At 49.1% G+C, this 16,871-nt stretch overlaps 2 protein-coding genes across 14 annotated transcripts; both read left to right on the top strand.

Moving 5' to 3' along the window:
• The first annotated feature begins 1,156 nt into the window (after window positions 1-1,156).
• On the top strand, window positions 1,157-16,601 carry LOC148143665 (uncharacterized). 13 transcript variants are annotated; one of them, XM_087974426.1, is made up of 3 exons: window positions 1,157-1,264; window positions 12,656-13,598; window positions 14,960-16,601. In XM_087974426.1, the coding sequence occupies exon 3, from the start codon at window positions 15,368-15,370 to the stop codon at window positions 16,418-16,420; it is 1,053 nt and encodes a 350-aa protein (XP_087830552.1). In that variant the 5' UTR covers window positions 1,157-1,264; window positions 12,656-13,598; window positions 14,960-15,367; the 3' UTR covers window positions 16,421-16,601. The 13 variants fall into 13 exon arrangements, with proteins under 13 accessions (XP_087830552.1, XP_087830557.1, XP_087830556.1 ...); XM_087974425.1 differs by lacking the exon at window positions 1,157-1,264 and adding an exon at window positions 7,364-7,455; XM_087974427.1 differs by lacking the exon at window positions 1,157-1,264 and adding an exon at window positions 7,554-7,732.
• On the top strand, window positions 8,976-10,151 carry LOC148143666 (uncharacterized). The gene has a single exon (XM_087974438.1). The coding sequence runs from the start codon at window positions 9,031-9,033 to the stop codon at window positions 9,928-9,930; it is 900 nt and encodes a 299-aa protein (XP_087830564.1). The 5' UTR covers window positions 8,976-9,030; the 3' UTR covers window positions 9,931-10,151.
• Window positions 16,602-16,871: the final 270 nt, after the last annotated feature.

Raw genomic sequence — 16,871 nt, 5'->3', positions numbered from 1 at the left:
AGGTGGCGGAAGTGACGGCGGATGATGCGCTGTACATGGAGATTGGTGGGGTGGTAGGTGAGGACCAGTGGGGTTCTGTCCTGTTGGCGGTTGGAGGGGCGGGGCTCAAGGGCGGAGGAGCAGGAAGTGGAGGAGATGCGGTGGAGGGCACCGTCGACCACGTCGGGGGGGAAATTGCGGTCCTTGAAGAAGGAGGCCATCTGTGTTGTACGTATTTTGAACTGGTCCTCCTGGGAGCAGATGCGGCGGAGACGAAGGAATTGGGAGAATGGGATGGCGTTTTTACAGGGGGCAGGATGGGAGGAGGTGTAGTCCAGGTAGCTGTGGGAGTCGGTTGGTTTGTAGTAGATGTCCGTGTTGATTCGGTCGCCTGAGATAGAAACAGAAAGGTCTAGGAAGGGGAGGGAGGAGTCCGAGACTGTCCAGGTGAATTTGAGGTCGGGGTGGAAGGTGTTAGTGTAGTGGATGAACTGTTCAACCTCCTCGTGGGAGCACGAGGTAGCGCCGATACAGTCATCAATGTAGCGAAGGAAAAGATGCGGGGTGGGGCCAGTGTAGTTGCGGAAGATGGATTGTTCCACATACCCTACGAAGAGGCAGGCATAGCTGGGGCCCATGCGGGTGGGCCGCATATCCCTCTAAACCCTTCCTATTCATATACCCATCCAGATTCCTATTAAACATTGTAAATGCACCAGCCTCCACCACTTCGTCTGGCAGTTCATTCCGTACACACACCACCCTCTGTGCGAAAAAGTTGCTTCTTCGGACCATTTTAAATCTTTCTCCCCTCATCTTAAACCGATGCCCTCCAGTTTACAACTTCATCTGCCCTGGTGAAAAGGCTTACAAAAGTTGAGCAGCCAGACAAAATGCAAAAAGAATACAACGTCGAGCTACAGGGAAAAATAAAATTGTGGCTCCAGCCGTTTTTTCTCCTTTTGGCCTTTAGATTCTTTACATCCGTCATTAACAGTAGTCCCCAAAGCGCACACTGCGCATGCTCCGAGGTGTCAGCGAGGAAGGCACATGCTCACCGGTGTCAGCAAAGTAGTATGCATGCTCCTCGAAGTCCGAAGAACGGCACGCGACTTCCTTTTGATGGACCAATGGTAAAGCCTGGAGGACCGGATGGGGATTGGTCCTCCTGCCAGTTAGAGCACCCCTATTGTCTGAATGCAGAAGGAGGACCATAAGCTTCTGTAGCTGCTGTGAAGATTGAGCTTCAGCCCAGACTGTAACTTGCTTCTTCTGTCCAACATCTGTGAGTACAGCACTTTCTTTTCTCACCCCCTTTTCCATTTAGTTTTCATTTTGGTGTTCAATTATAGTCATAGAGATGGACAGTACGGAAACAGACCCTTCGGTCCAACTCGTTCATGTCGGCCAGATATTGCAACCTAATCTAGTCCCGCTTGCCAGCACCCAGCCGATATCCCTGTTCATATATAGTGTTGATTTGCAGCAGCTGAAAGGAAAGGGAGTGATTCTCTGGGGTGGAGACAGACTCAGGAAATGTTGGACCAGGTCTGTGTCTCAGTTGGCAAACACATGGCAAATGCAGTACCTCAATGTGAAGCTATAGCCTTTGCCGTGGCAAGAAAAACAGAAAGGTGGTGCGTTTTTAAATGTGATACATTGGGATGTGGAGAAAGTGAGGATTGCAGATGCTGAGGATCAGAGTTGCACCCATATTCCCAATTTCTTCATCTCCATTGCATCTGCTCCCAGGAGGACCAGTTCCAATACCGAACAACCCAGATGGCCTCCTTCTTCAAAGACAGCAATTTCCCCCCAGACATGATCGACTATGCTCTCCACCGCATCTCCTCCACTTCCTGCTCCTCCGCCCTTGAGCCCCGTCCCTCCAATCGCCACCAGGCCAGAACCCCACTGGTCCTCACCTACCACCCCACCAACCTCCATATACATCGTATCATCCGTCGTCATTTCTGCCACCTCCAAACGGACCCCATCACCAGGAATATGTTTCCCTCCCCTCCCCTATCAGCGTTCCGAAAAGACCACTCCCTCCGTGACTCCCTCGTCAGGTCCACAGCCCCCACCAACCCAACCTCCACTCCCGGCACCTTCCCCTGCAACCGCAAGAAATGCAAAACTTGCGCCCACACCTTCAGATTCCTGAAGAAGAGCTCATGCCCGAAACGACGATTCTCCTGCTCCTTGGATGCTGCCTGACCTGCTGTGCTTTTCCAGCAACACATTTTCAGCCCACACCTTCCCCCCCTTAGTTCCCTCCAAGGCCCCAAGGGATCCTTCCATATCCACCACAAATTCACCAGCACCTCCACACACATCATTTACTGCATCCGCTGCACCCGATGTGGCCTCCTCTACATTGGGGAGACAGGCCGCCGACTTGCAGAACGTTTCAGAGAACACCTCTAGGACACCCGGACCAACCAACCCAACCACCCCGTGGCTCAACACTTCAACTCCCCCTCCCACTCCACCAAGGACATGCAGGTCCTTGGACTCCTCCATCGCCAGACCATGGCAACATGACAGCTGGAGGAAGAGTGCCTCATCTTCCGCCTAGGAACCCTCCAACCACAAGGGATGACCTCCGATTTCTCCAGTTTCCTCATTTCCCCTCCCCCCACCTTGTCTCAGTCCCAACCCTCAAACCCAGCATCACCTTCCTAACCTGCAATCTTCTTCCTGACCTCTCCGCCCCCACCCCCACTCCGGCCTATCACCCTCACCTTAACCTCCTTCTACCTATCGCATTTCCAAAGCCCCTCCCCCAAGTCCCTCCTCCCCACCTTTTATCTTAGCCTGCTTGCCACACTTTCCTCATTCCTGAAGAAGGGCTCATGTCCGATACGTCGATTCTCATGCTCCTTGGATGCTGCCTGACTTGCTGCACTTTTCCACCAACATATTTTCTGCTCTGATCTCCAGCATCTGCGGTCCTCACTTTCTCCTAAAAGTACAGCTAATCAGGCAGCATGAGAGTTGATGTTTTGGGCACAAGCCCTTCATCAACAATGATGTGTAGATGTACAATGGGACCTCAGTGTCCTTCTGCACCAGTCACTGCCAGTTGTCGGACAGGTGCAGCAAGCTATCAGCAAGGCAAGTGGTATATTAGCAAGAGGAATTGAGTTCAGAAGTGGGGATGTCTTCTTTCTGTTAGGGGGGTCATTGAACGTATTCACTGCTGAGTTCATCTGATATTTTGAACAACAATGAAATGGATGTTTATGGGGGATATTAAGAAAATGGTTTCAAGACCAGCATAGAACAGTTACAGTGTCAGACAGCACAGAAACAGCCCCTTCAGTCCAACTAGTCCATGCTGACTATGTTCTCTAACTAAACTAGTCCCACCTACCAGTATTTGGTCCATATCCTCTGAATCTTTCCTATTCAGATACTTATCCAAATGTCCTTTAAATGCTATAACTGCACCACTTCCTCTGGACATTCATTCCACACGCGAACCACTCTCTGTAAAATGAAAAATAATGTCCCTCATGTTTTTCAAATCTTTCTCCTCTCTCCTTCAAAATTTGCTCCCTAATCTTGAAACCCCCACCCAAGGGAAAGGACATCTGCCATTCACGTTAGCTAGATCTGTCATGATTTAATCAACCTCAGTAAGGTCACCTCTCAACCTCCTATGCTCCAATGAAAAATGTCCCAGCCTGTCCACCAAAATGTAGGTATATTCATATCCAGTTATGATCTGTGCAATACTGGTCCAGGCACGAAAGACCAAATGTCCTAGTCCTGCTCCCAATTCTCACCCTCTGTGTCCAGGACAGCAAGAGACCATAACACATTGGAGCTGAGATTAGGCCATTCAGCCCATCAGGTCTGCTGATAGCGCACAATCGCAGCTGATAAGTTTCTCAGGCCCATTCTCCTGCTTTCTCCCCGTAACCCTTGATCCCCTTGATACTCAAGAACCTGTCGACCTCCGTCTTAAATATTCTCAATGACCTGTCCTTTACAGCCTTCTGTGGCAATGAATTCCAAAGATTCACCACTCTCTGGTTGAAGGAGTTTCTCCTTATCACAGTTCCAAAAGGCCTTCCCTTTACTCTAAGGCTGTGCCTTCAGGTTCTTGTCTCTCCTACCAATGGAAACATCTTCCCAACATCCAGTCTGTCCATGCCATTCAGTATTCTGTATGTTTCAATTAGAGTGTGGGCCTGTGTATCAGCATGAACCAGACCCTTCAGGATGAGATGCAGCAGGAATTAGGTGGGATTAAGATTTTCAGCTTCTAGGGAATAAGAGAGTTTGCTATAAATGGGAATTGAGCAGATGGGTCATTGGGCCGAGGAGTGGGAGATGGAGTTTAATTTAGACAAATGTGAGGAGTTGCATTTTGGTCAAGCAATCCAGGCAGAACTGACACAGTTAAGGGGAGTGTTGCTGAACAAAGACCTTGGAGTGCAGGTTCATAATTCCTTGAAAGTGGAGTCTCAGGTAGCTACGATAGTAAAGAAGGCATTCAGTATGCTTTCCTTTCTTGGTCAGAGCATTGAGTATGGGAGTTGGGAGGTCATGTGGCCGCTGTCCACGAAATTGGTTGGGCCACTTTTGGAACACTGCATTCAATTCTAGTCTCCTTGATATAGAAAAGATGTTGTGAAACTTTGAAAGAGGTTGGAAAAGATTTACAAGGTTGTTGCCAGACGTGGAGGGTTTAAACTACTGGGAGAGGGAGAATAGGCCAGGGATATTTTCCCTGGAGCATCAGAGACTGAGGGCATTGACGTTGTAACGGGCATGGATAGGGTGAATACCCAAGATCTTTTCCCCGGGATGGTGCAGTCCAAAACTAGACGGTGCATATTTGAGGTGAGAGGAGAATGATTCATAAGTGTGGTTGTGAAGATTGGACTTTCAGAGCAGCTGTCAAAGATGTTTTGCCCTGACTAGGAGCAGAAGTTGTAACAGTAAAATCTTTCATTTATGAGCAAACAACTGAGTGAGTGAGTCCGTCCGGGATTTTGGGGGGAAGTGGGAATTCATTGCACTTTGGGGATGCAGCCCTTCCCTATCCAGTCATTTCTGCTGTTGGGTGAGACTAGACCTCAAGATTAGGGGGAGTAGCTTTCAAACACCGATTAGGAGAGAATCTATGGAATTCTCTGCCCAATGAAGCAGTAAAGGCCACTTCAGTATATTGAAGACACAGTTGGATGGGTTTTTGCATGGTTGGTGAATTAAGGGTAGCTTTGACAATGCAGGGAGGAGGAGCTGCGATGATCTTAATGAATGGCAGAGTAGGCCTGACAGGACAAATGGCCTACTCCTGCTTTTATTACTATGGAACTATAACCCTGCATTTCCCATGGCTAACCCAGCTTCAGGATGACAAGGATTGGATCCTGAATATTGAGGGGGTAGTCAAATGGGAAGCGAGGTCAAGGTAGAGGGTTGGCACTGCTAATCAAAGCATTGATCATAGGGTAGTCTGGTGTCAGCTCAGATTTCAGGTCCTGATTTCTCTCTCCTCTGTTGATCTCCCTGTTCGCTTAGAGTAAGATGTTGGCCTGTCAGCTCTGCTGGATTTCTGCTGAAGCTTTGACACCCATTTTTACACCATTTGGAACAATAAAACATTGGGTCAATTGAGACCCAACCCACCATCTCTCAGCCTGTCAACCATTCAGATACAGTGTTGTCATAGCAGGGAATCAAACAAGAAAAACGAATCAAAATTAAAAATAAATAGATCCTCGTGCTTAATGTTTGTTCACTAGTAAGTAAACCAGAATAGGGTTCTCCCAGGATTCTTATAGTGCCCTATTTTGAGGAATTCTGTCCCTTACATCTAACTATTAGTCCCCAGCTATAATTTACAACAACATTTACAACCACAGAAATAAAGCATGTTATCTCAATGTCTGTGTGATATGCAGCACAGAAATAGACTTTTTATTTCTCTCATGCGTGTGTGTGTATACACACAAGTCCATTGCAGTGAATTTGTATTTGCAGCATTATATTTGCCGATACATTCTATTTTGCTCCTAAAATGAACAATCTCCAGGCAGTCAATACATGTAGTATTATGTAAATTCAACTTTTGAAAATAGAACCAGCCTGACTCAAGGTTAGGATACAGACAGACTCTGATCTCACACCTTTCATGCATTGTCTGAGCTGAAATAGTCGTAGAGATGTACAGCACAGAATAGACCCTGCGATCCAACTTGTCCATGCCGACTAGATATCCCAACCCATCTAGTCCTACCTTCTCACACCCACCCCATATCCCTCCAAACCCTTGCTATTCATATATTCCATCCAGATCCCTTTCAAATGTTGCAATTGTACTAGCCTCCACCTCTTCCTCTTGCAGCTCATTCCGTACATGTACCACCCTCTTTGTGAAAAGGTTGCCCCTTAGGTCTCTTTTATATCTTTCCCCTCTCACCCTAAACATATGCCCTCTAGTTCTGCCATTCCCCCCTCCCTCCCCAACCCCCCACTCTCCTCCCCCCCAACCCCCCACTCTCCTCCCCCCCAAACCCCCCACTCTCCTCCCCCCCAACCCCCCATCCCCCCATCCCCCCAGACTGAAAGATGTCATCTTTTGTTATAAAACCATAGTTATCTCGAAGGTGCCTTGCAGGAAATTGTGGGATTTACATATTTGTGATACCTGCAACACATTCTAAAAGATGAAAGATTACACAATCCAGCTTTGTTCAATAGATCATTTCAGTGGCAGGGCACTGTCATGTTTTTTCATAAATTCTATGCGTTATGATCTTATTCTCCACAACCACCTGAAGGAGTAGCGCTCGAAATGCTACTCCTTTCAAATAAACCTGTTGGATGATAACCTGGCGTTGTGTGATTTTTAACTTTGCCAATCCACCTTTACCTGGACAATGCTAAATTACCCATAGTGCCAGGGTTGTGCAGGCTCGGGTGGATTAGTCAGGGGGTGAATGTAGAGGAATGGGTGTGGGTGGGTTACCCTTTGGAGGGTCGGTGTGGACTCGTTGGGCCGAATTGCCTGCTTCCACACTATGGGGATTTGTTGAAGGGAAGGGATTTTCCCAACTGTGCAGGGCAGCGCCGGCCGTCCGGAGCGGACGTAATGCGGGTCAGTCTGACACCGACCGCAGCAGGCGCAGTGAGGGTCAGCTGGACGCCGGCCATCCGCAGCAGGCGCAGTGAGGGCCAGCCGGACGCCGTCCGTCCGGAGCAGGAGCAGTGAGGGTCAGCCGGACGCCGTCCGTCCGGAGCAGGCGCAGTGAGGGCCAGCCGGACGCCGTCCGTCCGGAGCAGGCGCAGTGAGGGCCAGCCAGACGCCGTCCGTCCGGAGCAGGCGCAGTGAGGGCCAGCCGGACGCCATCCAATCCGAGCAGGCGCAGTAAGGGTCAGCCGGACGCTTTCCGTCCGGAGCGGGCGCAGCGAGGGCCAGCCGGATCCAGGCCCTCCGGAGCACGTGTAATGCAGGTCAGTGGGACGCCGGCCATCTGGAGCAGGCGTAATGCGGGTCAATCGCACGCCGGAGTCCGGAGCCGGCGCAGTGCGGGGGCTGGGTGTTGGCCTCGGTCCGCCCTTGTGAATCATTATTGATGTCACAACGCGGAAGTGGCCCTGTCAGTTTCAGAGTGAAACTCTTTCCGTCTGGGCAACTCTTCATCCTGGGGGCGAGAGAGAGAAGGGAGGGACATTTGTTCACTTTAGCAACTGGAGTGAACAAACTCCGCTATGAATCTTAATTACCCGTGTGAGTGAAGATGGAACTATAGGTTGTTTTCCCTAGCGCGGCAGTGTCTGAGGGGTGACCTTATAGACTTGTATAAAATCATCAGTGGTGTGGATCGGGTAAATAGACAAGGTCTTTTACCTGGGATAGGGGAGTCCAGGACGAGGTAGTAACAAGGTTTAGGGTGAGGGTGGGTGGGGTGGACATTTAAAAGCATCAGAAGGGGCAAATTTTTCACGCAGAGCCTGGTGCATGTTTGGAATGAGCTGCCAGAGGAAGTGATGGAGGTTGGTACAATTACAGTATGTAAAAGACATTTGGATTGGTGTATGAATAGAAAGGGTTAAGAAGCATATGGGCCAAGTGCTGGCAAATGCAACTAGATTAATTTAGGATATCTGGAAGACTTTGGCTGAAGGGTCATTTTCTGTGCTGTATATCTCTATGACTCTGGCTTTCCACTAATGTTTGCCACATCTGTATGTTCAGTTTCTCTCTGGTGTCAGTGTTAACGCCTTGATGTCTCATTTTGTTCCCCTCTTCCTGGGGGCGTTAACCATTTTGTATCTGGTTGTTCCTCAAGAAGCTGCATGGCAGGTTCACCCTGAATTAACATTTTTGTTTGCTTCCCAAAATTAGACCTGTTCGCTCTCAGCAGCAGCATCCCAATGTCGTGGAAGATATTAACTTTCAGGTGGAGTTATCCAAACTTCAGAGAGATGTCAGTCTTGATATTTTTGCTTTTCTGCCCCAGTAAGATCCTGAATCAGTACCTTCAGGAGAATTAGTTAAAAGGGAGTGAGAACAGAGAGAGAGAGTGGGATGGTGCTTTCAATTTTGTGGAAAATTCTGCAGAAAGTAGAATTGCTTGTTCTGAGTTTCTATTCTGGACTGACAGTGATGACATTTGTAATCTCTTTTTACAGAGTATTTGAAGATAGAAGTTTCAAATCAACAGATGAAGGGCTTATGCCCAAAACATCAACTCTCCTGCTCCTCAGGTGCTGCCTGACCTGATGTGCTTTTCCAGCACACTTCTCGACTCACTGTACGGCATCTGCAATCCTCGCTTTGACATCAATATCTGACAGTCACTCAATCTATTAGGACCTCAGCAATTTTCAACTTAGATTCTGTGAGAAGGAGCAAAGCTTTTTGGTTCCTGTTTCAGTACATTTTCAGCATCAGTGGGACTGGATGAGAGACCCACTGTTGAACCGCACTGAATGTGGAGCCTGGAAGAGTGATACGGCCTGGAACGAGGAATTCACGGTGGGGAGAGGCTATACACGTGTTTGTGTGCAGCTGAAGCTTTGGCCATGGAGAATCCTGAGGAATCTCACCCTGTGGAGAAACCGTGGAAGTGTGGCGACTGTGGAAAAGGCTTCCGTGTCCCGTCTGCCCTGGAGATTCATCAGCGCAGTCACACCAGGGAAAGGCCATTCTCCTGCACCGAGTGCAGGAAGGGTTTTACCCAGGCCTCCACCCTGCTGAGGCACCAGCTGGTCCACACGGGGGAGAGGCCATTCTCCTGCCCTGAGTGCAGGAAGGGCTTTACCCAGGCCGCCTCCATGCTGAGGCACCAGCGGCGCCACACAGGGGAGAGGCCCTTCAGGTGTCCCGAGTGTGGGAAGGGCTTTACCCGGGCCTCCATCCTGCTGACCCACCAGCGGGTCCACACAGGAGAGAGGCCATTCCCCTGCCCCGAATGCGGGAAGGCCTTCAGCAATTCCTCCCACCTTCTGACCCACCGGCGTGTCCACACGCGGGAAAGGCCCTTCAGCTGTCCCGAGTGTGGGAAGGGATTCAGTCAAGTGGGCACCTTGCGGAAGCACCAGCTGCTCCACACCGGGGAGAGGCCGTTCAGCTGCCCCGAGTGCTGGAAAGCTTTCAGTGATTCCTCTGCCCTGCTGAGACATCAGCTGGTCCACACGGGGGAGTGGCCTTTCGGGTGCCCCGACTGCGGGAAGGGCTTTAGCGATTCCTCCAATCTCCAGACCCACCGGCGGGTCCACACGGGGGAGCGGCCCTTCAGTTGTCCTGAGTGCGGGAAGGCCTTCAGCGATTCCTCTAATCTCCAGACCCACCGGCGGGTCCACACAGGGGAGAGGCCCTTCAGTTGCCTCGAGTGCAGGAAGGCCTTCACCTGCTCCTCCCTCCTGCGGAGGCACCAGCGAGTTCATTTGCCATCGCAGGGGGTTGAAGGAATGACAGCCTAGTGCCATTATCAACTGGACTAACAACCCAGTTCCGGCGAATCCTGCCGCGGGAGATGACGGAATTGGAATTCGGTCAGAAACCTGGAGTTCAGTATTTAACGATGAAACCATTTTTCGGGGCAAAGAAAACCCCCATCTGACTGACTCATGTCCTTTTTAGGGAAGGAAACTGTTGTTAGGGGAAAGGATTCACTCAGCCGTCCCAGCTGCATTGTTTCCCTGGTCTGGCTTATGCATGACTGACTCCAGACCTACAGCAGTGTGGCTCTATCTTTTTTTTCTCCCATTGGCCTTTGGATAGTTAGAAACTGTCAGTAACTCCATCTCCACAGAGTCTACTACGCATGCTCCTCAGTGTCAGCAAAAACACCGCGCATGCTTGTAGCTGTCCGCAAAAACGGCGCTATGTTGTTTTGATGGACCAATGAGGAGTACTGGAGGACCGGTAGGAGTCTAGTGTTCTTGTTAAACACAGCCTCTCTATTGTCTGAAGGTGGACCATTAGCTTCTCAAGCTGCTGCTGCTTCTCTCTATGAATGAAGATTGAGATTCACCACAGACTGGAACTTCCTCTGTCCAACATCTGTGAGCACAGCGATCTCTCTTCTCTCCCCCTCTTCTACTCTCTTTTTTTTCATGCTGGGGTTCAATTTGTGACTTGAAGCAACTAAAAGCAAAGGGAGGGAATCCAGGGAGGGGACAGACTGGAAAAGTTGGTCCAAGTCTGTGTCTCAATTGGCAAACACATGGCAAATGTATTACCTCAGTGTGAAGTTATAGCCGGTGTTGTGGAAAAAGAAAACAGCACAAAACATTGTTTAAATGATCATATATTGGGATGGCAGAAGCTGGAGATCAGTGTCAAAAAATGTGGCACTGGAAGCACAGCAGGTCAGACAGCATCCGTGGAGCAGGAGAGTTGATGTTTCAGGCACAAGCCCTTCATCAGGAATGTTGTGTGGATGGACAAAGAGGTCTCAGCGTTTTTTCACACCAGGAGAAATTGAGGTCTGCAGATGCTGGAGATCAGAGTTGAGAGTGTTGCTGGAAAAGCACAGCTGTTCAGGCAGCATCAGAGGAGCAGGAGAATCGACGTTTTGGGCTGATTCTCCTGCTTCTTGGATGCTGCCTGACCTGCTGTGCTTTTCCAGCAACATGTTCTTCCACACCAATCAATGCCAGTTGTCAGACAGGTGCAGCAAGCAATGCGCAAGGCAAGTGGTATATTAGCAAGAGGAACTGAGTTCAGAAGTGGGGATGTCTTCCTGCAGGTATGGGGTCACTGAATACATTCAAGGCTGAGTTCATCTGATATTTTAAACAACAATGAATTGGATGGGTATTGGGGAAGGCAAGAAAATGGTTGTGATGACCAGTAAAAGAAGAGTTAAAGTCAGACAACACAGAAACAGACCCTTATCCGAGGATGGATGTGGTGTTCCCTACATTGGACAAACAGGCAGAAAACTAGCCACTAGGATATATGAACATCAACTAGCCACAAAAAGACATCACCCACTATTCCTAGTATCCTTACAGATGCATGAGGAAGGACACCACTTCGACTGGCACAACACATCCACCCCAGGACAAGCCAAACAGAGACACGCATGAGAATTCCTAGAAGCATAGCATTCCAACCAGAATTCTATCAACAAATACATTGACTTGGATCCCATTTACACCCCCCCCCCCCGAAAAAGAACAGGAAATGACATTGCCATACGAAATGATGCCACCACAGGAAATGACATCACCAACCCAAACATCTAAATAGAAAGTGGGCTACACCACTGGTGCTTCATCTGGAGGCTCACTGCAGATGTTACCTAGTATAGTGATGGAAAATGAACCTTTCAGCTCAGCGAGCAAACCTACATCCAGAACCTCACCCTGAGCTCCAAACCTTCTCAAAACTCACCAGTTTCATGGTCCAATCTGGTTGCTGAAATTCTTCATATTGATGGATCCACTCCAATTAAACACTGGGAAGAATGAAGCCACTGGTTTCCAGTTTTTGCATCCATCTTCATTCCTCAGCCTCCATTCTCTCCCTTATAACTCTCAGATTCAGCCAGGCTGTTCATAACTTGCTGCATTGGATTCTGAGAGGAGCTTCTGACCTGTGCCAGCACAAAGCCTCCTGTATCCGCCTCTGTCATCTCATTCGAGCCTGTCCCATTCCCAAAGTAGCTGCTGCTGCCGGAATCATCTTTGGTCCCTTCCTTACCTCCAGGCTTGACTACTTCACTGCTGCAATCAATAATTTTACGCATTTGCCCTTCTGTAAACTTGAAATCATCTAAGACTTTGCTCTTGTATCATGGCAACAATTCTCATTCCTCTGTGGCTCATGTGTCCACTGACCTGTGCTGGTGCCCATTCAAGCAACAACCAAATTTTAAAATTCTCATTTTAGTCTTCAAATCTCTCCAATGGTTTCTCCCATCTTTATCTTTGTAATCTCTGTATGTTGAGATGAGTGTGCTGCTCCAGTAGTGAGTGTCTTTGAACAGAACTTGCAGGTAATGGTCTCCCATGTAACTGCTGCTCTTGACCTTCTTAACGGTAGTAGTTTGAAAGGAGCTATCTAAAGAGTTTTGACTTTCCAAACATCCTGATATTGCTTCCTTGATAATTGATTCTAACAACTTCCCATTAACAGCTGTTGAACTAACTGGTCTGCAATTTCTCACGTATTGCTTCTCTCCCTTTTTGAATACAGGTGTTACATTAGTATTTTTCCACTCCAGTGGATTCATAAGATATCAGAGGCCATTCAGCCCAGCAAGTCTGCTCCGTCACCCAATCATGGCTGAAGTCAACTCCTTTCTGGCGCTTTCTCTTCGTAACCTTTGATCACCTTGACAATCAAGAATCTACCTATCTCAGTCTTAAATAAACTCAATAAATCTTTCTTGTGTCCAAGGAATTTTGGAATATTGTAACTAACGTATCCACTGCCTTTAGTACATTAGAATGTGGGCCATTAGGCCCAGGGGACCTGTCCGCCCTCAATCCCGATAGTGTACCTATCGACGTTGATTGTTTAAGCTCTACCCTTTCTACAGCCTCTGACTTGCCTGTTCCAATAGGGATAGTATTGCTGTCCTCCAATGTGAAAGCTGAGGAAAGTTTTGATTTAGCAGCTTTGCTATTTCAGTGTTCCCCCATTAACTCAGCGGTTTCATCTTCCAAGGGACCAACATTTACTTCAGCGATTCTGTTCCCTTCAGCATTCCAATACAAGCTCTTGCTATTCTTTTTGATATTTTGTGCTGGGTTTATTTCGCAATTTACCTTACCTATTTTTATGAAATTTATTCATATCCGTTTGTTTATGTCTGAAAGTTTCTCAATGCTTCAGCCTTCCAGAGGTCTGGAATAACATTTCTGAAAATTGAAAGAAAATACGTTCAAACTTAAAAGAAACTCACCTTTCAAGTGGCTGGGGGCGGGGAAAGCGATCGCCCCGCCCCCATTGTCACCGAATTCTTGGAGGACTCCTCCGACCGCGCCACTTCGGCGGTGATGACGTCACCAGGAGGGACCCGCCCCCTGAGTTGGCGCATGTGCAATGGGACAAAGACAGTGTGACTGAGTGTGGGAGAGGAATGGCGCCGGCGGCTGAAGGAACAAGAACAGGAGCCGCTGGAAAAGCTGAGCAGGTCCGGCAGCTCGTGTCGGGAGGAATGTGAGGAGGTGTTTCGGGTCCGGGGATCCTCCTTCAGAACAGGACCAGGTTTCAGGAACATCCCGGGGAGGTCGCCAGGCCCGAGCGCCAAGACCTGGCTCCTGCCCCCGGGGAGAGGAGACAGTGAGACAGAGTAGGATTGGGACCCGCGGGAGGAGGGAGACTGGGGAGTTTATAAACCCCTCGGGGGAGGCTCAGGCCTCCAATAGAAGCCCCACAGGCTCAGTGTTTGCTTCACCGGCGAAGAAGCTCTCGGGTTGCCCGGGCAACCGGCCGCCAGCTTTGTGAGGGTCAGGCGCCTGTTGTCTTGGGACGGGGTTGTTGGATTGTTGTATAATATTGATCTCCTCTGTACTTTTAATCTTGAATATTTTTAAAATGTACACTGGCTTCAATTTCTGAATTCTAAGTACAGAAGCAAAATATAAACATCTCCTTACATGTATCCCAACATGTGCATAGGAGCTAAGACTGCCTCAAGATTTACTGAGGTGCTGAATCAATAGCTCTTTCCCTTTTGATTAATGAAGATGGTGCCCAGCAGACTCCTGCACACAGCCTGTTCTGTCAGCGTTTATGGGAGAGATATGATAGCAAAACCCGTGAAGCCAAGTAATTTGAAGTCACACTTTAGTGCTTTAATCCCCTCAAATTCAGCATTACGTCAAGGCTGTAGGTGTACCAGACTCCCTAGGACAGCCAGGATGGATAACAAAGAGGAGAGCTGAGGTGTTATCCTCGTCAAGCCTGTAACTTCTGCAAAAAACACCATCAAGTTAGTTAAATGCAATGTCCCCTTCAGCAATCCCACGCTGGCTCTTCTTAATCCACCTTTCTCCATGTGACTACAAATTTTGACCAGAATAACTATTTCTGCTTTTCCACCAAATTTAAACTGGCTGCCCTCTAATTGCTGAGTATATCTTTACAACCTTTCTTAAACAAGGCTAAAGTGTTTGCAGTTTTCCAGTCACTTCCTCCAATTCCATGGAAGACTGTTGAATTATGTCAAATGCTCCCACAATTTCTGTCGTCCCTTTCTTCAAGATCCTTGGATATATTTCATCAAGTCCCAGTGCCTTGTCAACTTCTAAGTGCCAACAGCTTATCGAAGACTTCTTTCATATTAATTTTGAACTTATACAGTGACAAAGTCACCTTGTTGGTTGCCCCGTAAGAATTGATTAGAGCAGAGTGAGAACAGAGGGGGAGAGAGTGGGATGGTGTTTTCAATTTTGTGAAATAAGAAAAGAATATTCTGCAGAAAGTAGAATTGCTTGTTCTGAATTTCTACCCTGCACTGACAGTGATGAATCTTATAATTTCTTTTTGCAGCGTATTTGAAGATCTGAAGACAGAAGTTTCAAAATGAACAGGTATAAGCGTTATGCCGGAAACATTGACTCTCCTGCACCTCGGATGCTGCCTGACCTGCTGTGCTTTTCCAGTGCTGCGCTTTTTGTCTCTGACTCTCCAGCGACTGAAGTCCTCACTTTGACATCAATGTCTGACAGTCACCCAATTCATCAGGACCGCAACAATTTTCAACTATGATTCTGTGAGAAGGAAACAAACTTTTTGGTTCTTGTTTGAGTACTTTTTCAGCATCAATGGGACTAGATGAGAGACCCTACTGTTGCAGCGCACTGAGCGTGGAGCGTGTAACAGCTATACGGCCTGAAAACAGGAATTCACAGTGGGGAGGGGCTGTACAAGTGTTTGCGTACAGCTGAAGCTTCAGCCATGGAGAAACTGGAGGAATCCCGCCCTGTGGAGAAACCATGGAAGTGTGGTAACTGTGGGAAAGGCTTTCATGCCCCGTCTGCCCCAGAGACTTATCAGCGCAGCCACACCGGGGAAAGGCCATTCTCCTGCCCAGTCTGTAGGAAGGCCTTCAGCAAATCCTCTGACCTGCTAAAGCACCACCAGATCCACAGAGGGGAGAGGCCATTCAGCTGCCCCGAGTGCGGCAAGGCATTCAGCAGTTCCACCACCCTGCTGACCCACAAGCGGGTCCAGGCGGGGGAGAGGCCCTTCAGCTGCTCCGAGTGTAGGAAGGCCTTCAGCAATTCCTCCGACCTCCTGAAGCACCAGCGGGTCCACACAGGGGAGAGGCCATTCTCCTGCCCTGACTGCGGACAGGCCTTCGGTGATTCCTCTGCCCTGCTGACCCACCGGCGGGTCCACACAGGGGAAAGGCCCTTCAGCTGTCCCAACTGCGGGAAGGCCTTCAGCAAATCCTCTGACCTGCTGAAGCACCAGCGGGTCCACACGGGGGAGAGGCCGTTCTCCTGTCCCGAGTGTGGGAAGGCCTTCAGCTATTCCTCCGTCTTGCTGGCCCACCGGCGGGTCCACACCGGGGAAAGGCCCTTCAGCTGCCCCGAGTGTGGGAAGGCCTTCAGCAGTTCCTCCTACAGGCTGAACCACCAACGGGTCCACACGGGTGAAAGGCCTTTCAGCTGCTTAGAGTGCGGGAAAGCCTTCAGCAATTCCTCCAACCTACTGACCCACCGGCGTGTCCACACAGGGGAGAGACCCTTCAGCTGTCCAGAGTGCGAGAAGGCCTTCAACAGTTCCTCCCACCTGCTGACCCATCAGCGGGTCCACACGGGGGAGAGGCCGTTCCCCTGCACCGTGTGCGGGAAGGCTTTTAGCAATTCCTCCAACCTGCTGAACCACCAGCGGGTCCACACGGGCGAGAAGCCCTTCACCTGCTCTCAGTGTGGGAAGGGTTTCACACGCTTCTTCAACCTGCGGAGCCACCAGCGAGTTCACGCGCCATTGCAGGAGGATTGAAGGAGCAACGGGTTGGTGGTGGTGTTGGGTGTGGAGAGTGTGTGTGCTTTGACCTTGAGCTGTTTTTTAAAAAGAACTACTTTTTCTATGCCTTTTTGCTGGGGGGAATCTGAAGCTGTAACAAAGTTGGTCACAGTAAAGTTTACCTGAACTTAACGTCGGGTTCAGGCTCTCATTGAAAGCTTTGAGCTCCAAATGGTTTTTGTTTTAAAGCTGCTCATTTCTTTCAGCCTCCTGCACTAAGTTTCCAATGTCGTGTATCAGATGGAGTAGTGAATGAGTAGCTACTATCGTTAGAAATTGTAAATTTTTCAGGAGTGCAGGTACTGCACCATTTCATCAGCATTGTAAAGTTTACTGGCAGCAGTAAAGGGTGTGGGCCGAGTTCACTAGAAACGATGTGGAGGGGCCGGTGTTGAACTGGGGTGGGTAAAGTTAAAAAGCACCAGGT

This window comes from Chiloscyllium plagiosum, unplaced genomic scaffold, assembly GCF_037043375.1.
Source record: "Chiloscyllium plagiosum isolate Xiang-an unplaced genomic scaffold, Cpla_swu_hap1 HiC_scaffold_27, whole genome shotgun sequence".
Taxonomy (NCBI): domain Eukaryota; kingdom Metazoa; phylum Chordata; class Chondrichthyes; order Orectolobiformes; family Hemiscylliidae; genus Chiloscyllium; species Chiloscyllium plagiosum.
Note: the sequence above shows the minus strand (reverse complement) of the source record. Positions and strands in the feature narration are given on the sequence as shown.

Coding starts and splice junctions, on each gene's coding strand:
- LOC148143665 (XM_087974426.1), top strand. CDS start 15,368: ATGGAGAAACTGGAGGAATCCCGCCCTGTGGAGAAACCATGGAAGTGT.
- LOC148143666 (XM_087974438.1), top strand. CDS start 9,031: ATGGAGAATCCTGAGGAATCTCACCCTGTGGAGAAACCGTGGAAGTGT.